This window comes from Gambusia affinis, linkage group LG14 (genome assembly GCF_019740435.1).
Source record: "Gambusia affinis linkage group LG14, SWU_Gaff_1.0, whole genome shotgun sequence".
NCBI classification, from domain to species: Eukaryota; Metazoa; Chordata; class Actinopteri; order Cyprinodontiformes; family Poeciliidae; genus Gambusia; species Gambusia affinis.
Genome location: NC_057881.1, coordinates 478,853 through 499,930, shown reverse-complemented (window position 1 = coordinate 499,930; position 21,078 = coordinate 478,853). Strand labels below are relative to the sequence as shown.

Sequence of the window (21,078 nt, the reverse complement as noted above, 5' to 3'; positions counted from 1 at the left end):
TCCAGGAATATCCGGTTCATTCTGCTGGAATACCTCCGCAGCTCCTTCTCCTGTTCCTGGACTGACTTCCTTCCATCATGGCTGAGATCAGATGCAGAAAGTCTGCGGCTCTGGAGGGAGAAGCTGCAGAAGAGAGCAGGAGTGAGTTACAGAGACTTCCAGAACCCCCAGAACCTCCTTCCTGCTTCCGGTTTCCTGTTCTGACTCTCTGTCACCTGAGCAGGTGTGGCCGCAGAGGAAGAGGAGGAGAGGAGGGAGTCCGGAGGTGATGAAGATGGTCAGGAGAGAGTCCAGCCATCCAAGCAGAAACCTGCTGCAGGTAAAGAAACTGGCAGCAACAAATAGCAGAGAAACTATTTCAGTTTCTAATTGAATCCGTTATGAAACATCAGCTCTTTTAACACGACACCGATATGAAAACATGTGCGACGAAGTTTCTGAACTTTAGATCCAGGTTCTTCCATTCTGCTGCTTCCTGGGCAGTTCTGGTTCTGGTTCTGGTTCGGTTTCAGTCCAGAAGTGTTTGTTTCTGATTTCCTCTGTTATTTTCTATTTTTTGAGGTTTTCCTGAATTATTCTCCAGTATTTTATGGTTTGTGCTGCGAGCCTCAGCTGAGCTGATGGTTGTTGTGCCGTTTCGTTCCTCAGCCAGCTTGCTGCAGTCTGGGCTCAGGATGATCTTTGGGGCGATGGCAGCAGTGGCCTGCGGGATGCTGTACGCCGGGTACCTTTCCGGGTTCCACGACAGGAAGTTCTGGTTTTCTAGCAGGCAGGTGGGTGGCGCCGGCTCTCTGTGCTGCGTGTGCGGCGCCAGCTGAAGCTGTTCTGTGGCTGCAGGAGCTGGAGCGGGAAGCATCGTTCCCGGGCGGCAGCGGCCTCTACTACCACTACTACAAGCGCCTGCTGGCGGCGCCGTCCTTCAGCTCAGGTACCGCCGCCGCCTCCCCCTGAGGCCGCCGCCGCTTCCCTCCGCCGCCATGACCTGCTGTGATTGGTGCTTTCAGGGTTCTACGAGCTGACAGCGGATAACGGCACCGTGTCGGGCCGGACCATCAACGCCGTGGAGAGGCTGTTCCTCTACCCAGAACTCATCACCAGCTTCCTCTACCGGGTCACAGGCAGCCAGGTGAGAAAATCACCTGAGACACCTGAAACCATTTGGTTCTGATTCACTGGCACAGAGAAACGGGTCGGTACCAGCTGCAACCTAAGGAAAGAACCAAAGAAAACACACTGGGAGGCCTCTGATTGGCTCACTGGAGGCTGTTAGAGCAGAGGTTAAAGGTCGGGTTCCTTCATCTGGAGTTCCGTGAGCTCTGATTGGGAGCGGTCTGACCCAGAACCCGTCCCCTGTGTCCCTCCAGAACCGGGTGGAGCCCGTCTCCTTCTACCTGGGCTCGGTGTTCGGCCTGCAGGCCGTCTGCGTCTCGGCGCTGTTCGTGTGCAGCTGGGCCCTGAGCGGTACCTGCGTGGCCGGCATGCTGGCCGTGTCCTGGTTCGTCATCAACAGGTGAGCGGGCTGGGTGGCAGCCGGGCAGCAGCCGGACCGGACCCGGCTGTGACGCCCCGTGTGGTTCTGCAGGCAGGACGCCAGCAGAGTGGAGCAGGGCGTTCCTCTGAGGGAGAACTGGGCCCTGCCGTTCTTCTCCTGCCAGGTGGCGGCGCTGACCGGCTTCCTGAGCCGCAGCACCGGTTCTGCTTCCGAGGTGGGTTCTGGTTCTGACCCGGCCGCTGTGGACTGGAGCCCCAGCGTGGTTCTGACCAGTGTTTCCCTGCAGATGTTCTGCTACTTGATGCTGAGCGCCTGCAGCTTCAGCTTCCTGCTGCTGTGGGAACTCGGACACTACTTCCTGTTCGTCCAGGGCGTCTGCCTGGTTCTGCTGGACTCACTGGGCCTGGTACCGCCACGCAAGGTAATGACCGGACCGGGTCTCTGCCTGGTTCCGGTCACCAAGTAATATTGAGTAGTTCTGCGGTTCTGACGGTTCCGGGTCGACCTGGCCCGTTTCCCCCCAGACGGCCGACGTCTACAGGGCGTACCTGGGCTCGCTGGTTCTGGTCTACTTGGCCCAGTTCCAAAACGCCTCCTTGCTCGGCTCTCCGCTGCTCAGCCTCCTGATTGGCTCGGTGCCGGCCAGGTACTTCCAGGTAGAGTAAGCCCCGCCCCCCACGGCACAGCTCTCGTGATTGGCTGCTTTGATGTGGACTGAGTGATGTGCTGCAGATGAAGATGAAGATGAAGATGAAGATGGGTCATCTGGGCGCCAGAGTGATGAAGATGCTGCTGCACGTCCAGCTGGTCTTCAGCTGCATATTCACCTGCAGCTTCCTGGTGAAGGTGAGCTCAGCGCAGCGCTCCCTGCTGCCCCTCACTGCCCTGCTGCCCCCCTCAGTGCCCCTGCTGTCCCTCACTGCCCTCTGCTGCCCCTCACTGCCCTCTGCTGTCCCTCACTGCCCTCTGCTGCCCCTCACTGCCCTCTGCTGTCCCTCACTGCCCTGCTGCCCCCCTCAGTGCCCCTGCTGCCCCCTGCTGCCCCTCACTGCCCTGCTGCCCCTCACTGCCCTCTGCTGTCCCTCACTGCCCTGCTGCCCCTCACTGCCCTGCTGCCCCTCACTGCCCTCTGCTGTCCCTCACTGCCCCCTGCTGCCCCTCACTGCCCTGCTGCCCCTCACTGCCCTCTGCTGTCCCTCACTGCCCCCTGCTGCCCCTCACTGCCCTCTGCTGTCCCACACTGCCCCCTGCTGTCCCTCACTGCCCTCTGCTGCCCCTCACTGCCCTCTGCTGCCCCTCACTGCCCTGCTGCCCCTCACTGCCCTCGGCTGTCCCTCACTGCCCCCTGCTGTCCCTCACCGCCCAGCTGCGCCCCTCCGTGCCCCTCCTGTCACTCACTGCCCCCTGCTGTCCCTCTCTGCCCCCTGCTGCCCCTCACTGCCCTCTGCTGTCCCTCACTGCCTCTGCTGCCCCTCACTGCCCTCTGCTGTCCCTCACTGCCCTCTGCTGCCCCTCACTGCCCTCTGCTGTCCCTCACTGCCCTGCTGCCCCCCTCAGTGCCCCTGCTGCCCCTGCTGTCCCTCACTGCCCTGCTGCCCCTCACTGCCCTGCTGCCCCCTCAGTGCCCCTGCTGCCCCTGCTGTCCCTCACTGCCCTCTGCTGTCCCTCACTGCCTCTGCTGCCCCCCACTGCCCTCTGCTGTCCCTCACTGCCCCCTGCTGTCCCTCACTGCCCTCTGCTGTCCCTCACTGCCCCCTGCTGTCCCTCACTGCCCTCTGCTGCCCCTCACTGCCCTGCTGCCCCTCACTGCCCTGCTGCCCCTCACTGCCCTGCTGCCCCTCACTGCCCTCTGCTGTCCCTCACTGCCCTGCTGCCCCTCACTGCCCTCTGCTGTCCCTCACTGCCCTGCTGCCCCTCACTGCCCTGCTGCGCCTCACTGCCCTGCTGCCCCTCACTGCCCTCTGCTGTCCCTCACTGCCCCCTGCTGCCCCTCACTGCCCCTGCTGCCCCTCACTGCCCTCTGCTGTCCCTCACTGCCCCTGCTGCCCCTCACTGCCCCTGCTGTCCCTCACTGCCCCCTGCTGTCCCTCACTGCCCTCTGCTGCCCCTCACTGCCCTGCTGCCCCTCACTGCCCTGCTGCCCCTCACTGCCCTCTGCTGTCCCTCACTGCCCCCTGCTGTCCCTCACTGCCCTCTGCTGCCCCTCACTGCCCCCTGCTGTCCCTCACTGCCCTGCTGCCCCTCACTGCCCTGCTGCCCCTCACTGCCCTCTGCTGCCCCTCACTGCCCTGCTGCCCCTCACTGCCCCTGCTGCCCCCCCTCAGTGCCCCTGCTGCCCCTGCTGTCCCTCACTGCCCTCTGATGTCCCTCTCTGCCCCCTGCTGTCCCTCACTGCCCCCTGCTGTCCCTCAGTGCCCCCAGCTGCCTCTCAGTGCCCTGCTGCCCCCCTCAGTGCCCCTGCTGCCCCCTGCTGTCCCTCACTGCCCTCTGCTGTCCCTCACTGCCCTCTGCTGTCCCTCACTGCCCTGCTACCCCTCAGTGCCCCCTGCTGTCCCTCAGTGCCCCCTGCTGCCCCTCACTGCCCCCTGCTGTCCCTCACTGCCCTGCTGCCCCTCACTGCCCTGCTACCCCTCAGTGCCCCTGCTGTCCCTCACTGCCCCTGCTGCCCCTCACTGCCCCTGCTGTCCCTCACTGCCCCTGCTGCCCCTCACTGCCCTCTGCGGCCCCTCACTGCCCTGCTGCCCCCCTCAGTGCCCCTGCTGCCCCCTGCTGTCCCTCACTGCCCTCTGCTGTCCCTCACTGCCCTCTGCTGTCCCTCACTGCCCTGCTGCCCCACACTGCCCAGCTACCCCGCAGTGCCCCCTGCTGCCCCTCACTGCCCTCTGCTGTCCCTCACTGCCCTCTGCTGTCCCTCACTGCCCCCTGCTGTCCCTCACTGCCCTGCTGCCCCTCACTGCCCCCTGCTGTCCCTCACTGCCCCCTGCTGTCCCTCACTGCCCCCTGCTGTCCCTCACTGCCCCCTGCTGTCCCTCACTGCCCTCTGCTACCCCTCAGTGCCCCTGCTGCCCTCTGCTACCCCTCACTGCCCTCTGCTGTCCCTCACTGCCCCCTGCTGTCCCTCACTGCCCTCTGCTGTCCCTCACTGCCCCCTGCTGCCCCTCACTGCCCTCTGCTGTCCCTCACTGCCCTCTGCTGTCCCTCACTGCCCCCTGCTGTCCCTCACTGCCCTGCTGCCCCTCACTGCCCCCTGCTGTCCCTCACTGCCCCTGCTGTCCCTCACTGCCCTCTGCTGCCCCTCACTGCCCTGCTGCCCCCCTCAGTGCCCCTGCTGCCCCTCACTGCCCTGCTGCCCCCCTCAGTGCCCCTGCTGCCCCCCTCAGTGCCCCTGCTGCCCCCTGCTGTCCCTCACTGCCCTCTGCTGTCCCTCACTGCCCCCTGCTGTCCCTCACTGCCCCCTGCTGCCCCTCACTGCCCCCTGCTGCCCCTCACTGCCCTGCTGCCCCCCTCAGTGCCCCTGCTGCCCCCTGCTGTCCCTCACTGCCCTCTGCTGTCCCTCACTGCCCTCTGCTGTCCCTCACTGCCCTGCTGCCCCTCACTGCCCTGCTACCCCTCAGTGCCCCCTGCTGTCCCTCAGTGCCCCCTGCTGCCCCTCACTGCCCCCTGCTGTCCCTCACTGCCCTGCTGCCCCTCACTGCCCTGCTACCCCTCAGTTCCCCTGCTGCCCCTCACTGCCCCCTGCTGCCCCTCACTGCCCTGCTGCCCCCCTCAGTGCCCCTGCTGCCCCCTGCTGTCCCTCACTGCCCTCTGCTGTCCCTCACTGCCCTCTGCTGTCCCTCACTGCCCTGCTGCCCCTCACTGCCCTGCTACCCCTCAGTGCCCCCTGCTGTCCCTCACTGCCCTGCTGCCCCTCACTGCCCCCTGCTGTCCCTCACTGCCCTGCTGCCCCTCACTGCCCTGCTGCCCCTCACTGCCCTGCTACCCCTCAGTGCCCCTGCTGTCCCTCACTGCCCCCTGCTGCCCCACACGGCCCCCTGCTGTCCCTCACTGCCCTGCTGCCCCTCACTGCCCTGCTGCCCCTCACTGCCCTGCTGCCCCTCACTGCCCCCTGCTGCCCCTCACTGCCCTCTGCTGTCCCTCACTGCCCTCTGCTGTCCCTCACTGCCCCCTGCTGTCCCTCACTGCCCTGCTGCCCCTCACTGCCCCCTGCTGTCCCTCACTGCCCCCTGCTGTCCCTCACTGCCCTCTGCTACCCCTCAGTGCCCCTGCTGCCCTCTGCTACCCCTCACTGCCCCCCTGCTGCTGCTCTCGTCCATATGGCCTCTCTCCCTTCCAGAAGCTTTTACCGGCCAGCGGCGCCGACTTCACCCTGCAGGTCCTGGAGGCCAAGTTGGGTCTGAACTCGACGGCGTGAGTCGAACACTTCCTGTTGATCCATCCAACATGGCGTCCATCTTCTCTCACAGCATTTCTGCTCTTCCTCCTCAGAGACTTTGTCATCAATTTCCTGCTGTGCCAGGAAGCGCTGCGAGCGCCGGGCCAGGACCTCTTCCTGCGGCTGACCCAAACCTCGCTGCTGCCCTTCTATATCTTGGTTCTGACCGTCTGTCTGCTGTCCGCCCTGCAGGCCGCCTTCAGGAGGGTCAGGTGAGCCGGGCCTGAGCCAAAACTAGAACCTTTTAGCGGTTGGGAGTTGTCCAACATGGAGGCTGCCAGTTGTTTCAGATGGTAAAGGGGAACCTGCAGCGTTGGGTCGATGACATCACAGCAGGTAGGAAGAACGTCAGTCCAGTTGGTTCTGATCCGGTTTCTAACCTAAGGTCCCAAAGAGCAAACTTCTCCAACAGGTGGTTTAGTTAATAAAAATGAATTTAAGAGCTGTGATGTCATCAGAGACCTTTGTGAGGAATCTTGATTTTGGAGATTTTAAATCCAGTTTTCCAGCAGAATAAATCGGCTTCCTGCTGCGATGTTGTTCTGTTGGTGGCAAAACGCACAGGAAGACCTTTTGGTTGAGTTTCCTGTGAAGTCGCCCTGATGGCTTTTACCTGTCTGCCCGCCCAGCGGCCAGCCAATCAGCAGCAGCCTCAGTCTGGAGGACGGGCGAATCGGAGAGCAACCTGCCGTCGCCTATCACCTCCTCCACACCCTGCTGCTCGGCGTCCTGACGCTGCTGTTCGACGGGTCAGTCCGTCCTGATGTGTCTGTCCGTCCTGATGTGTCTGTCCGTCCTGATGTGTCTGTCCGTCCTGATGTGTCTGTCCGTCCTGATGTCTCTGTCCGTCCTGATGTCTCTGTCCTCTGTCTGTCCTGCAGGGTGAAGTATTTGTGGACGCCGTACGTCTGCATGTTCACGGCGTTCGGTGTGTGTTCTCCTGACCTCTGGATGACCTTGTTCAAGTGGCTCAGGTTGAAGTCTGTCCATCCGGTGGTGTTGGTCAGTATCGACCAATCAGGATGAATAAATATCACCTCTAACTCCAGTGAATATTAATTATTTCATCATGATGCATTCAGGCTCTCTGTGATATTTTTGTATATTTATTTAATGCAACAAAAGCTTTAGAACGTAAAGGAGCTGAAGTCTTTAAGAAACTAAACTTTAAGAAAGGGTTTTTTAAGCCCTTTGTTATTCTTTGTTGTCATGGCAACATGTTATTAAAATGGTGAGACAGTTCATAGAAACTTGTGTTGTTTCTTCACACTCCTTTCTTCATGTCAGCATAACGTCTGAGGACAGCTGTGAGTCTGACTTCCTGTTTCAGCCGTTGGCGCTCGGTGCCGTGCTGAGGATCCATAAATGGTCCGGTTCCGGTTCTGAGCCTCTGCTGTTGTTTTCTGTCCAGTCTCTGATCCTGAGCACGGCGGTTCCAACCATCATCGGCTTCAGCTTGTGGAGGGAGGTGAGAATCCGACACTCACTAAACGTTCCTGCAGGGAGAAGGTTCTGTTCGTGAAAGGTCCGCCTGGTTCTGGATCCGTCCGGGTCCAACGGTTCCACCCAGATTCCCTCACTGAAGCCATTTTCCAAGATGGTCGTCAATGGCCAACATTTATCACAGATGAATACTTTTGCTGTTAACATTTGTAACCCATAGAAATAATATTTACAGATAATATTTTGATTTTTCAACATGGCCGCCCTCACTTTTGGGACTAAAATTTCCAACTATGTGTGTTGTGTTTGGTATCAAACAAGATGGCTGCCACTACCCTAACCCTGCCATATGGACACGCTAAAATCAACAGTAAAAAAAGAAACTTTGCTTTGCTAATGCTAAACTGCTAACAGATAAAAACGAGTTGTATGAAGGAGGACCAAAGCGGAAAACAGACGATGTGGCATGAAGTTCAGCCAAGTCCTGAAAATGGGCAACATTTATGACTTAAAACGCTCGAAGACGGTGGCCATCTTGAAAAATGGCCGTCATTCTGAAATTACAGTGGCTGAAAAAAAAAGGACTAATGTCTCAGCCAGATCTAGAGAAACTCATCCATGTGTTTATCTTCAGTCGTATTGATTATTGTAACGGCGTCTTCACAGGTCTGTCCAACAAATCAATCCTCCAGCTGCAGCTGATCCAGAATGCTGCTGCTGGAGTTCTGACTAAAACCAGGAAGATAGAGCACATAACACCAGTTTTAAAGTCTCTCCACTGGCTCCCTGTAGCTCAAAGAATAGACTTTAAAATACTATTAGTTTATAAATCACTGAATGGTTTAGCACCACAATACATTAAAGATCTGCTGCTGTTGTATCAACCTTCCAGAACCTCTCAGGTTCTGGTTCTGGTTCTGCTCTGCATCCCCAGAACCAGAACCAAATGAGGAGAAGCAGCATTCAGCATCTATGCACCACAAATCTGGAACAAACTTCCAGAAAACTGTAAAACAGCTGAAACACTGACTTCCTTTAAATCTCAACTAAAAACCAACCTGATTAGCATTTTATTTAAAACAATAATCAATTACTAATTTACTGATGGAACCTGATTTAATGTTGTGTTTTGATTATTGATTCTATATTTCATTGTGTTTCTGTGTTTGATTTGATGTGAAGCTCTTTGAAATGCCTTGATGCTGAAACATGTTATACTAATAAAGTTTGATTGATTGATGGGAAATATGAACCTGGCCTGAGGGGTTAGCATGCTAATGCTAATGCTAGCATCCACCGCCGGCTGTTTCCCGTTGCAGTTCTACCCGCGGGTTCTGGCGGAGCTGGCCGACCTGCAGGAGATCTACGACCCGGACCTGATGGAGCTGATCGCCTGGATCAGGTGCTTCCTTTGGACTCTCTGTACGGCGGTCCTGGTTCCGGTTCTGGTTCCAGTAACCCAGTCTCTCTGCAGGTCTCAGGCTCCGGCCGTGTTCGCCGGCAGCCCTGTTCTACTGGGAACCATCAAACTATGTTCTGGTTCCGTCGTCACCAGTTTACCCGTTTACTCCGACTTGGACCTGCTGAGGAGAACCGAAGATGTGAGTTCAGATTATTTTATAATCTAGAGCCAGAAGATCTGGATTAAACTGGAGAAAGAAACTGCTGCTCACGACTTCCTGTCTGTGGCGCCTACTTCCTGTTTCATACAGATCAACAAGTTTCTGGCCTGGTAGAATGAGATGTTTTTTTGTCTTTCCCAGGTCAGGGAGGTTGAACACGTTTACAGCTGCTGTTTGTAACTTTTATTATAATATTATTCAGATCAAACGGTCTCCAGGTTGTAACAGTTTATGAGATAATCTGAAAAGATTGATCTCCTGAGCTACTGCTAACGAAATGCTCCAAAAACAACCAATCAGAGCCAGGGGCGGGGCTTAGCGTTGTCAGTCAATCTCATGCACTCCAGACCATTTACTTGGTGTCATTGGTGGCCATGCTAACTAGCCTTAGCATGCTAGCTATGCTAGCTGCAGTGTAGCAGAGAGGGGGATGAGCAGTGCCACACAAGATTGTGATTGACAGCACTAAGACCCGCCTCTGGTTCACCCTGGGAGAAGATGAAGGAACTTGATTTTTTTAATTCACAGATTGTCACATAAACTCTGGCATGTTTGAACAAATGAAACATCGTTTCTAAACGTTAGCTGTGGTCTAAATGTGAAGCTTTCTGCAGACGGTAGCTGGTGATGAACCCTTCGATGGGTGTGTCCCTCAGACCTTCCAGGTGTACGCCATGATGTCTGCCGAGGATGTCTACAAGCGTCTGGCGGCCCACGGAACCGCCTACGTCGTCGTGGAGGAGTCCATCTGCAGCGACGTCCAGCTGAGGACGGGCTGCCGGGTCAAAGACCTGCTGGACGCCGCCAACGGACAGGTGAGTCCCGCCGCAGGCCCGGCCCCGCGACGCCTCCTGGTGCTCACCAGCTGCGTGTTCTGACCCGTTCAGGCGGCCAGGTCCCAGACGGTCTCCTTCTCTAAGCACGGCCGCTTCTGCCAGGAGGTCAAGATGAACTACTCCCCCTACACCAACTACTTCACCCGGGTGTTCTGGAACCGCTCGTACCACGTCTACAGGGTGAACCCCGTCATCTCCTTCCAGTACTGACCGCCCGCCGGCTCTGGACCGGTTCTGGAGTCCTGGCTGCAGTACTGCTGACGGCCACATGGTGGCAGAAGAGGCGCTTTGGTCCTCTCTCAAGTCACAGCTGGTTCCGATTGTCTGAAGCTCTGGGTCGGTCAGGTTCTGCAGTGGGAACGTCCAGCACAGACATGGTTCTGTGCAAAAGTTATAGGTCAGAATTTAAAAAAAAAATCAGACCTGAAGATGGCGAGGAACTGGACTGAGGTCCAACGAGTCGATCTTCAGAAAACCTGAAGATCTGCTGACCTGGAAAATTTAACGGACCGACGGGCGGCACCCACAGAGTGGATCCTGTTTGGATCCGTCTTCTTCCTCGTGGAGAAATCCAGGTCCAGTGGTTCTGCCCTGCAGGAATGGGATCATGTGATCATTTGGTCATGTGATCCAGTGGATGTCGTGTTTTTTTGGCCATCATTTTGTTTGTCTTTTGTCATTCGCAGACTTCTTGAATGTTTCTGCCACCGTTACCGCGGTAACAGCATCAGGTCACCTGGAGAGATCTGAAGGAGGTTCTGGTTCTGGATCGTCTCATCAAGGTTTAAATTAGAACTCATTCAGTCCCAAACCCAAAGTGGACCGGGCGGTTCTGTTTACCCCAGGAGGGGAGGGCGTTGCCATGGCAACCCCGTTGTTTTTAACTCCTGTTGCTGTGGCGGGGTTTCAGTCTGCAGATTTGATCAGGAACTACTGAGCAAAATGAAACGATATTATAAATGACATAACAAAATCCTGGCTTATTTCTTCTGTCTATGCTTCACAAATTCAAACTATGAACATTTTGTCCCTTTAATCGGCTTAGCTGCAGATTTTCCTCTGGAATATTTTATTTTTATGCAGTTATTGGACAGAAAACCATTTTCTGAATGTTTTACTATTTTCTGGATTTGCTGCTTCGCCTTTCCACCTGCTGCATGAACGGTCTGCTTTCAGGGATTTTGATCTAAAAATGATTTGATGCTGCTTGTATCAAACAGCGACGGTCCTTCTGCCTTACAGTGAGATTTGAGCTGAGACTCTCAGGATTAAATCACTGATCTGATCATGATGTTTTGTTTCTGGTTCTTCTGCAGTCATGAGAACAAAGTTTTATTGTCAGATTCCTGCTCAGATATAATTTTCCCAGAATTTATCTGTCTTCTTCCTAACTCCAACGAAGTCATGGAGAGAAGCTAATATCGCAGAAATATTTTCTGTTTATTTCAGTTCAATTATAAAATTTAATACATTTATTTTTCTCTATTCATATTATCTCTAAATTTCAGTTCATTATGAAACTATAAATTATATCGCTGGAACTGTTTTTAAAGTTTCCCGAGCGGCGCATAAGTATGCGCCGGAGCCGCGCAACCTGCGTCTCCTTGGTGACAGACCGGAACCGGAAGCAGAGATGTCGAGCCGCAGCATGAACTGTGAGAATCGGTCCGTGTAGCTGCTCCAGCCGGCTGTTTTAACATTTTTACACACTTTTCGGATCCTTCAGGCTCTGGCTGTTCGGTCGGGTCCGCGGAGGTAAGGCGGAATGTTTCTGTTGGACTTTAGCAGAGAAAATGAAGCGCTTCGGCGCCATGTTGGCGACACAAAGCTGCTGTTGCTCGTTTCTCTGTTCTTCCATATCCGCTTAAAAATGAAGCCGGATTACAGTTAATGCTGCTCTCATTCGGTTGATATCCGGGTTTATAGTCAGACACAGAAATAAGGCAGACAGTTTGATGTGAAAGTTTCCCGTAGAGCTGAGCTGTCGATCCCTGAGGAGAATGAAGCTGCGCTCTCATTAAAACGTTCATTTTCTAAACAGATATTAAAAGCTTCTGCATATCTGAGTCATTTTGGCTGCGGCTACATGAATAACGAGGAAGACTTAAAAACCAGAGTTTGCGCATAAAGATGAGGTTGGATGTAAAGGGACATTTCACAGTTTTTACAATAAAGATCCTTTCTTGTCCCACGGTGAGGAGATTCAGGTGGGATCACGTAGATTGAGACAAAGGTGAAACAAAATGCATCGAATGAATGAGTGAGTGCAGTTATTAAAAACAGCGTAAAGTTATGCATGAATATACATGTGAGGCAAAACCTTTAGGGAACAGTTTTATTTTGTAGCGATGAGTTTTCCCTCCAGTCTGCTGGTTCTGGTTCTGCGGGTCGGTCCGGACTCCCCCCAGGTCCAGTCCCATGTGTTGGTCGTCCCAGCAGGGCGGGATGAGCGCGGAGGCGGCGGACCGGGTCGCCGCGGTGGCCGGCAGCCGGCCCGGCTCGCCGCTGCAGGTGTCCTGGTTCGAGTTCCTGCTGGACGGCGGCCTGCTGGAGACGCACCTGCAGAAAGCCAGCCCAGGTCAGTGCTCCGCGCCGCAGCGGCCCGGTTCTGGTTCTGCCGGGTCCGAGGCTCACGTCACGAAATGAGGCGCCGTGTCCCGTCCAACAGACCCGGCGCCGGTCCAGCTCATCGTCCAGTTCCTGGAGCAGGCCTCCAAGCCGTCGGTGAACGAACAGAACCAGGTCCAGCCGCCGGCAGACAACCGCAGGAACCGGACCCTGAAGCTGCTGGCGCTGAAAGTCGCTGCTCACATGAAGTGGGACCTGGACAGCCTGGAGAGAGGGTACGTTCTGGTTCTGGTTCTGGTTCTGATTCTGGTTCGGGTTCTGGCTGACGGTCTGGGTTCTGTTCCTCCAGACTGACCATCCCGGTGGTCAACATGCTGCTGAACGAGCTGCTGTGCGTCAGCAAGGTTCCGGCCGGCGTGAAGCACGTGGAGCTGGACCTGTCCACCCTGCCGCCCACCACCGCCATGGCCGTCATCATCTACAACCGCTGGTGAGGAGCGGCTCCGGCCGTCGGCCTCTGTCGTGGTTCCAGGTGAAATGTGTGCTGTTGTGGTGCAGGGCCATCAGGACCATCGTTCTGAGCAGCTTTCCGGAGAAGCAGAACAAACCAGGACCTCATCAGATGAACATGTAAGCATCTCAGTGACGGTTTAACCTGGTTGGTTTCTACTGGTAGAACCGATGAACAGAACTAGCTGCAGCTGATTGGCTCCTGTAACGACGGGGTGATTAAACTCATCTCTTAATGCAGCAGCAAAACCTCCAGTATCAGGACCACAATAAGAGATTTGTTTGAGTTTTTAAATTATGACAATAAATCATAATAACACATAAAATATGTAAAACGTTTGGCTCCAGTTATCCAGGTCAAATCCTGATGGCGACTTGATGCTGATCTGGTGAAAGATCAAATATTTCCTTAGTTTTAAAACCAAACAACTTCAAGGTTCTCAGCGTTCCTCATTTTAATTTAGATTTTTTGTGAAGTTCTCCTATAAATAAAACTTTAATTATTTGAGAATGGTTAAATGTGGATTGTAAAAAAATTGCTAAAGAAGCCAAAACTGTTCAATAAAAAGGTTTTAATCTGAAGGTTTTAATCTGAGATGAAACCAAGAGATAAATCTGTTCCTCCAGTCGCCTGTAAATGATCCATTAGTCATTTAGTCCCTAGTTAATCAACATATTAACCTTAATAAGTAACAGCATGTTGATGTTGGGCATCAAACGGTCCAGAGTTCACTGAAAGCTTTAGCCAAGAAAATGTTTTTCTTATTTTCAAATGAATTCTGTGAATTTTTAGTTTATTTCTAATGTTGTTTAAAACTAATTGAAGTGATAAAATTAAAACTGCAGAATGTGACAAACTTTTGTCCGATTGTCACAATAACAGATTTAATAAAATGATTTTGTGTGAAGTAAAACATGAGTTTGTTAGGACCTTGATAAAGCTGCTGCCCCCTGCAGGCTGAGCGTGGTGCAGCAGGAGAAGGAGCTGACGGAGAACATCCTGGCCGTGGTGAGTAGCCGTGATGTGTGGAGTGAGTCCGCTGGCTGCAGCTCAGCCTGTCTCCTGTCAGCTGAAGGAGCAGGCGGCCGACTCGGTCAGCGTCCTGGACGCCGCGCTGCGCCTCAAGAAGGACTTCTACGTCCACACGCTGCGGACGCTGGACCTGCTGGGCTCCGACGCCGCCGCCGCCAACGGAGAGACCGAGTCCTCCACCGCTGGCCTGCGGATCGGCGCCGACGAGCTGCACTGCCAGGTGAGCGACGGCCCGGCCGCCGCCGCCGCTCTGGCAGGGGGTGGTGGGCCGGGTTGACCTCTGACCTCTGTTCCAGGTGCACTACGACCTGGGAGCCATCTTCTTCCAGCGGGGCTGCACGGACCAGCCGGCCTATCAGAAGGCCCGGGACCACTTCAGGATGACCAAGGAGCTCCTGAAGAAGGTAGGCCGCCGCACAGCGCTCCGTTCTCCAGAACCGGAACCAGAACCAGAACCTGTCTCCGTCCCAGCTGGACCAGGCCGTCCACGTCCGCCTGGACGAGAAGCGTCTGGCCGGCTACTGGAACGCCTGCAAGGCTCTGACCGGCGACGGCGACCCGGCCGACACGCACACGACCCGCTACGACCGGATCAACAGCCTGATCCGGAACCAGGACTATCAGGTGGGTTCTGCTGGGCCGGACCGGACCACCCGGGCCGGACCGGGTCTCGGTCTGAACTGTTCTGCTTCCAGGCCGTGGTGGAGGCCTTCATCAGGGACAACGCCGCCCGCAGCTTACCGACCCACTTCAGGCGCTCGGTTCTGAGGGAGCTGCTGTACCGGGTCCAGCAGGGGTGAGTTCAGAACCGACCCGACTCTTCCTCTGCAGACGGAACCATCTGCTCCGGATCTGAAAGGAATCCCAAACATTCAGAGCCGCTTGTTCTGCTGGGTTTGGGTTCTAACCGGGCCATCAGGTTCCGATTCAAAGGTTCTGTGGGTTTCCCTAGCTGTTTATCTACATGCCATCACATCTGGGTCACACTGAGGTCCGGTCCAGGTTCCCGGTCCGGTCCGGTCCTGGTCTGGTCCTGGTCCGACTCAGTGTGTCTCTGCAGGGAGTCGGGTCTGGGTCCGGTGTGCCGCCAGCTGTGTGTGTGCAACGCGGTGCGAGACGTTCTGGACGGAGAGGTTCTGAGCGTCCGGTTCCAGCAGCTGCTGCTGAAGCCCGGCAGACGGACGGTGGACTTCCTGCTGGAGGTACCGGGTCCAGGTTTTCACATTCCCTCCTTCCTGCCGCTCGGCGATCCAACGGCGCTGCTGTCTGCCGCTGCAGGTGTCCTCCCGCTCCCTGGACCGGGACCGGCCGACGGCCCGGAGGAACACCGCCGCCTTCCTGAGGTGAGGCCACTGATTGGACCGCTGCGGCTCCGCCGTTTCCGTCAGAACCCTGGGAATCACCATAGCAACCGGACACTCTCCGGTTCCTGCCGAGCTCGGATCGGTTTGGAGGAACTAGAAGCGGTCGGAGCAGAACTTTGTGGTGGTTCTGACCGGGTCTCTGATGTTCCTGCAGGACTCTGTGTGAGAACCTGGAGGACCGGGTTCTGGTTCTGACCGTCACGTCTCATCCGCTGTTCCTGGAGCTGCTGAGGGACGACGACCGCAAGGTTCTGATGGAGCCGACCAGGAAGAAGGGCGGAGTGGACCTGAGCGCCAAGCCGCTTCCGTCCTTCTACGACATCCCAGGTAGGGAGCCGGTTCTGGTTCTGTTAGCATAGTTCTGGTTCTGATCCGGTTCTCCTCGCTCTGCAGCTTCGGCCAGTGTCAACGTGGGCCAGCTGGAGCAGCAGCTGATCCGGGCCTTGGACCCGCGGCGGATCCGACAGATCCTGATCGAGCTCCACGGCCTGGCGGAGCGACCTTTCTGGAGGGTCAACGGAAAGGTCAGCCCCCCCCCTCCCCCCTTTCCGCCTGGTTGTTAACGGTAACCTCTGAACCAATCAGCTGCCGTCTCTCCGCAGTGGGAGGTTCCTCCGGATTACGTCGGCGCCGTCCTGGCCATCAAAGACGGCCTGACCCGAGATCTGGTCTACATCCTGACGGCCAAAGCTCTGCACTGCATCTCCATAAAGGTTTAATCCCAAACACCCTGGATTACCTGGGATTTAATCCATCAGGTTTCTAGAACCGGTTCTGTGTCCCTGCAGGACTTCGGCCCGGCCCGCCAGCTGTTCGCCGCCTGCCTGGAGCTCGTCACAGAGTTTTCTCCGAAGCTGCGGCAGGTGATGCTCAACGAGACGCTGCTGCTGGACGTACGCGCTCACGAAGCCGCCGCAGCCGACGGCAGCCGGGAGCGACCGCCGCCCGACCTGGTGAGCCGGGTCAGAGGTTACCTGGAGATGAGGATCCACGGTGAGATGGCGCCTCTGCAGGTTCTGGTTCTGGTCGGGTCCAGTTGCTTAGTAATTAGTAATGGTTCAGGAGAGAAACGGAGCTCTGGGTCAGTTTGGAAGATCCTGAAGAGTTTCTGGTTCAGAGCAGAAACCGTCGAGATTTTCACAGAAAAAACACGACAGGCTCCTCCCCTTTAGCTCCGCCTCCTATCGGCTCCTCTCTTTAACTCCTCCTTACCAAGCTCCGCCCACAACCGACCCACGTGACCACAAGTCTCACGTTGTTTCTATGGAAACATGACTCCATTAGTGCTTCATTTCTAGCGGATTTTCACAACATATCAGCTACTAGAATGGACAGAGGAAATAACAAGTTCATGTCATCAACTGGGAGGAGGTTACTGGTTTTTCAGTCACAAGCTGGTTGCAAACCTGAAGCCAGCAGGTGTCAGTCGGTTATGGTAGATCTGACCTTTGACCTCAATAGGAGGAACCAAAGAGCTCTGGAAAGGTAAAGGCAAATCTTCTGAAGCTGGGATATAATTCATTTAATTTCACATAATTAGAAGCCATTTGTTTGTTAACCTTTAATGAAATCTATTTGTTCTACTTGATGTTTGTTATGAATGACATATAATCACAAAGGAACGAGGTAATTAGTCCAACGTTTAGAAACTACAGCGGCTGTAATGAGCCACAGCAAAGGTAAACAAAGGTAAAATAACCCGAACAGGTGATCAACTCAGAACCACTCCTACCTTTTTACTCTCTCTCTCTTTGTAGTTTAAACACACCTGTTACCATGGCAACCGCCTGCGCCCCGCAAGACAAGCAAAGATTACGTTAAAAACAAAACATTCAGTCCGTTATGAGATCAAGTTTATTTCTGGATTATTAATCGTTGGTTCCCTGAACACAGTGATGGTTGATTGACCAGCTGTACTTGGTGCTAGAGAGGCTAACAGGAGGAACAGTTTAGTCCAAAACCTTTTCTGCTAAAATAAAATCTTCAGTGTGAGTCAGATACACGTTGCATATTGATCTGTTTAGCTAACATAAGACTGTAGCAGACAGGCTACAAGGTGTAGAAGTTGTATCAGTGCTGCTATTATGCTGTACTTAGCTAACAGGAAGCAGTTTGTGAGACGGCCAATCACGTGATCACATAGAACGGGCATCAGCCAATGAAAAGCGGCCCCTCTGGTAAGGTCCACTCCTTTTAACTCCTCCCCCTATTGGCTCCTCCCCTGTAGATTATTCCCGCTCCACCTGTTTGAGTTTCAGTTTTTTACTGGTTGAAAGATCCCGATCAGAACCAGAACAGGAGCAAACGGGTCAGTGTGGTGGTGAGCTGAAGGTTCTCCTGGTTCTGTCAGACGTTCCCCTGCGTCAGGTGATCGGGGAGGAATGTGTCGCCTTCATGCTGAACTGGAGGGAGAACGACTACCTGACGCTGCAGGTTCCTCCGTCTCTGGTCATGAACAACCCGTACATCAAGGTAAAACGCTGCATGTTGCTGCTCCCTCCGACTGACGAAGGCCTAGGTGTCATGATGTTCTCTGGTTCTGGTTCTGGTTCTGAAGCTGGGCCAGCTCCTGGCCTCCACCTGCAAGGAGCTCCCAGGTCCTAAAGAGAGTCGGCGCACGGCCAAGGAGCTGTGGGAGGTGGTGGTGCAGATCTGCAGCGTCTCCGTCCAGCACAAGCGCAGCAGCGACGGCCGCCTGGGTCTGATCAAGCAGCGCGAGTCGTCTCTGGGCATCCTGCAGCGGTGAGTCGGCATCGGGCCGCAGTGCCCGGCCGTTCGGACCCGTCTCAGTCGCATCATTCTGCTCCGTTTCCCTTCCAGGAGTAAATTCATCACCTTCATAAAGAAACTCCGAGTGAGTAACGACCTTCAGAAACATTTCAGTGTGAAGCTCTGGGCTCTGACCGTCCTCGTCCTCCCAGGAGCCGCTGGTGCTGACCACGCTGATCTCGCTGTTTGTGAGACTCCACAGCATCGTCCGGGTGCGTCCCTGAACCTGCCGCCAGATCTGCCGAGTTCAGGATGGTCAGTTTATGTTTCCAATCATTTCTCCTCAGGATGACATAGTGAACGAAGTGACAGCTGAGCATCTCTCCATCTGGCCATCCTCTCTTCCCAAGTGAGTCCCTGCAGCGCCCCCTGCTGTCTCCTCAGAGCAGCTGTCAGTGACCAGAGTGTTTGTGTTGCGCAGCATCCAGGCGGTGGACGTGGAGGCGGTGGCTGTGACCGTCAAAGAGCTGGTGTCCTACGCGCTGACGCTGAACCCCAACAACCAGGCCTGGCTCGTCACGCAGGCAGACATCTACTTTGGTGAGCGGCACTGCTGCGGCACTGCTGCGGCACTGCTGCGGCCCTGCTGCGGCACTGCTGCGGCACTGCTGCGGCCCTGCTGCTAAGAGGAATCTGTGTTTTGATCTCTTTGCAGTGACCAATCAGTACTCGGCCGCACTCAGCTTTTACCTGCAGGCTGGAGCCGTTTGCTCAGACTTCTTCACCAAACCTGTTCCTCCCGACGTCTACACAGACCAGGTGAAACGTCACACCTGCAGTAGCAGCTGCTGATGTCGGGCAGAAAGCCTCGGTTGGAGGCATTTTGGGCCATTTGGTTACATTGTGGTCAATCTGTACACATCGCAGAGGGCGGCCATTTGCAAACCGTCTCCTTGGGGAAACCCACGGCCAGTTGCTGTTACTGTGTGCCAACTGGCCGTGTGTCTGACTACTGGTGGCCCCTCTACTGGGTTGGCCACGGGGTTTGACTGAAACATGCAGGCAGGTTTCTGGGAGGAAGTTCAACTCAAACTCTGCTACAAACGCTCCAGGTTCTGAAACAAACTGGAAAAGTTTAGTGGAGGACCTGTGATGCTGAGGGCTCAGAACCAGAACATCAGGATGTGTTTAAAGGGAAAACCTGATCAGTTCAGCGCTGGCCAGTAGGGGGCGCAGCTGTGAGAACAAAACCAGGCAGGTGGAAGGAGAGCAAGGAGAGGTGAGCCCGTCTGACCCGACCCGCTGTCTCCTGCAGGTTCTGAAGAGGATGATCAAGTGCTGCTCCATGATGAACTGCCACACACAGGTCAGAGGTCACAGCAGCTTTATGCCTGCAGGTGCGATCAGGGTCAAAGTTCACTCCGTCTGTTCCTCTCGTGCCCAGGTTGCCGTTCTGTGCCAGTTTCTCCGAGAGGTCGACTACATGACGGCGTTCAAAGCTCTCCAGGAGCAGAACAGGTAAAGCTCACCTGGTTGCCATGGTTCCCTCTGAGGCGTTTCTAACGGATGTTTCCACAGCCACGACGCCATGGACTCCTTCTACGACTACATCTGGGACGTCACCATCCTGGAGTACCTGACTCGTATCCTTTCTGCTGAAAGCCGGACCTTCCCCTGCGGCCGCCGCTTGACCCGGTTTTCCTCCTGAGTCTGAGCTCAGATATTCACCACAAACGCGGCGAGACGGAGAAGAGGCAGATCGCTGTAAGTCGCCCAGGATCGGTACTAAGGTTAAACTCCGATTTTTAAAACCAAGCATACGCGCGCCAGCAGCCATTTTCCTTTGTGAACCACAGCTGGACCTGAGAGCCTGGTCGGGTTCTACAGACACATTTCACCACTAAGGTCGATGCAAAGCTGGGAAGTTCAGCGTTCCTTTACGCAGCCCAGCTGATGATCAGGGTTGTTTTATGACCAGCACCGCTGCATGGTAAAAACATTTAAAGCCACAGTTGGTTAGTCTTCATCCTCATCTGATGGTACCGACCAGCAGCTCAGGTTCAGTCAAAAGGTTCCCAGGTTCCAGTTCTGGGTCAGGGTTCTCTGTCCATCTTCAAACTGCACAGCGGAGCCACGATTCTGTCTCAGGGAGCCGGTGGCGCTGTGGCAGTCCAGATATGAACGCCACCTACTGGTCAGTTATTTCAGGATCTGCTGCCTTTCAATCACAATACCAGAGTACGTGATCGACGCGGTGCCATGACTGCACAGCAGAGGAATAAAATAACAGAAGAAGAAGAAAGTTACAGAGGTCCAAACATCACCAGGATCTGAGCCTCTGATTGGCCAGAAACACAAACACCTTCACAGAGTCCCGTTGTTCCTCAGAGGCTTCAGGCAGAATTCATCCATCAGTGATTAATCACTGGCACTGCTTCACGATTTAATGATTTAATCTGGGGTAATAAAATAAAGCTGGGGAGACGAACATCCACTTTGGTCCTTCTGGACCTTCTGTGTTCCCATGAAGTTGAGGCTCAGCAGCGAAGGCTCGTATCGTGCTGCGTTTTTAAATGCTGCGTTTTTAAATGCGTATGAGGAAGTGGACCTCAGGGTCCACTTCCTGTCTGAGGGAATCAAATGGTGCAGATTCACCTCCATCTGTCAACAGATCCTTTGGTTTCCAACACGGTGAGTTTCAGAGTTGATGCACATTTTCATGTCCACTTTGTTTTAAATCGGTTCGTCTGCAGTGATGCGACCCGTAAGGATGAAACCCCAGGACAAGTTTCTGATCATTTTCCCTGTTTGTTCTCAACCTGGACAACAGAAATCTTTTAGCTGAGCTTTAACTTTCCCCTGGCAGACTGATTTAAATGTGAGGGTGATGATGCTCTGCTCCACCTGTCCAGGTGAAGGCCATCGGACAGACGGAGCTGAACAGCAGCAACCCAGAGGAGGTTCTGCAGCTGGCGGCCCAGAAGAGGAAGAAGAGATTCCTTCAGGCCATGGCCAAGCTCTACTTCTGAAAACATGCAGCAGTTTTATAAAATAAAGTGTTCAAACAAA

At 54.9% G+C, this 21,078-nt stretch overlaps 2 protein-coding genes across 6 annotated transcripts; both read left to right on the top strand.

Moving 5' to 3' along the window:
* Nucleotides 1-11,116, top strand: LOC122843800 (probable C-mannosyltransferase DPY19L4). 4 transcript variants are annotated; one of them, XR_006372777.1, is made up of 20 exons: nt 1-141; nt 224-319; nt 649-773; nt 838-928; nt 1,005-1,126; nt 1,365-1,510; nt 1,583-1,706; nt 1,779-1,913; nt 2,017-2,148; nt 2,225-2,338; nt 5,826-5,899; nt 5,978-6,136; nt 6,554-6,673; nt 6,806-6,926; nt 7,336-7,392; nt 8,687-8,769; nt 8,842-8,968; nt 9,646-9,804; nt 9,877-10,400; nt 10,512-11,116. XR_006372777.1 is itself a non-coding variant. In XM_044138841.1 (19 exons), the coding sequence occupies exons 1-19, from the start codon at nt 78-80 to the stop codon at nt 10,033-10,035; spliced, it is 2,202 nt and encodes a 733-aa protein (XP_043994776.1). In that variant the 5' UTR covers nt 1-77; the 3' UTR covers nt 10,036-11,116. The 4 variants fall into 4 exon arrangements, 3 of the variants coding, with proteins under 3 accessions (XP_043994776.1, XP_043994775.1, XP_043994777.1); XM_044138841.1 differs by having other exon boundaries at nt 2,231-2,338; nt 9,877-11,116; XM_044138840.1 differs by having other exon boundaries at nt 9,877-11,116.
* Nucleotides 11,117-11,417: 301 nt separating this feature from the next.
* On the top strand, nt 11,418-21,078 carry ints8 (integrator complex subunit 8). Of its 2 annotated transcripts, none has more exons than XM_044138838.1 (28): nt 11,418-11,580; nt 12,262-12,403; nt 12,494-12,668; nt 12,743-12,883; nt 12,952-13,023; nt 13,861-13,912; nt 13,974-14,156; nt 14,233-14,340; nt 14,408-14,560; nt 14,632-14,732; nt 14,997-15,138; nt 15,215-15,279; nt 15,455-15,627; nt 15,694-15,824; nt 15,903-16,013; nt 16,089-16,293; nt 17,651-17,772; nt 17,858-18,042; nt 18,121-18,154; nt 18,222-18,281; nt 18,357-18,418; nt 18,491-18,609; nt 18,725-18,828; nt 19,325-19,375; nt 19,454-19,527; nt 19,588-19,652; nt 19,730-19,773; nt 20,922-21,078. In XM_044138838.1, the coding sequence occupies exons 2-28, from the start codon at nt 12,271-12,273 to the stop codon at nt 21,036-21,038; spliced, it is 2,982 nt and encodes a 993-aa protein (XP_043994773.1). In that variant the 5' UTR covers nt 11,418-11,580; nt 12,262-12,270; the 3' UTR covers nt 21,039-21,078. The 2 variants fall into 2 exon arrangements, with proteins under 2 accessions (XP_043994773.1, XP_043994772.1); XM_044138837.1 differs by having other exon boundaries at nt 11,419-11,580; nt 12,265-12,403.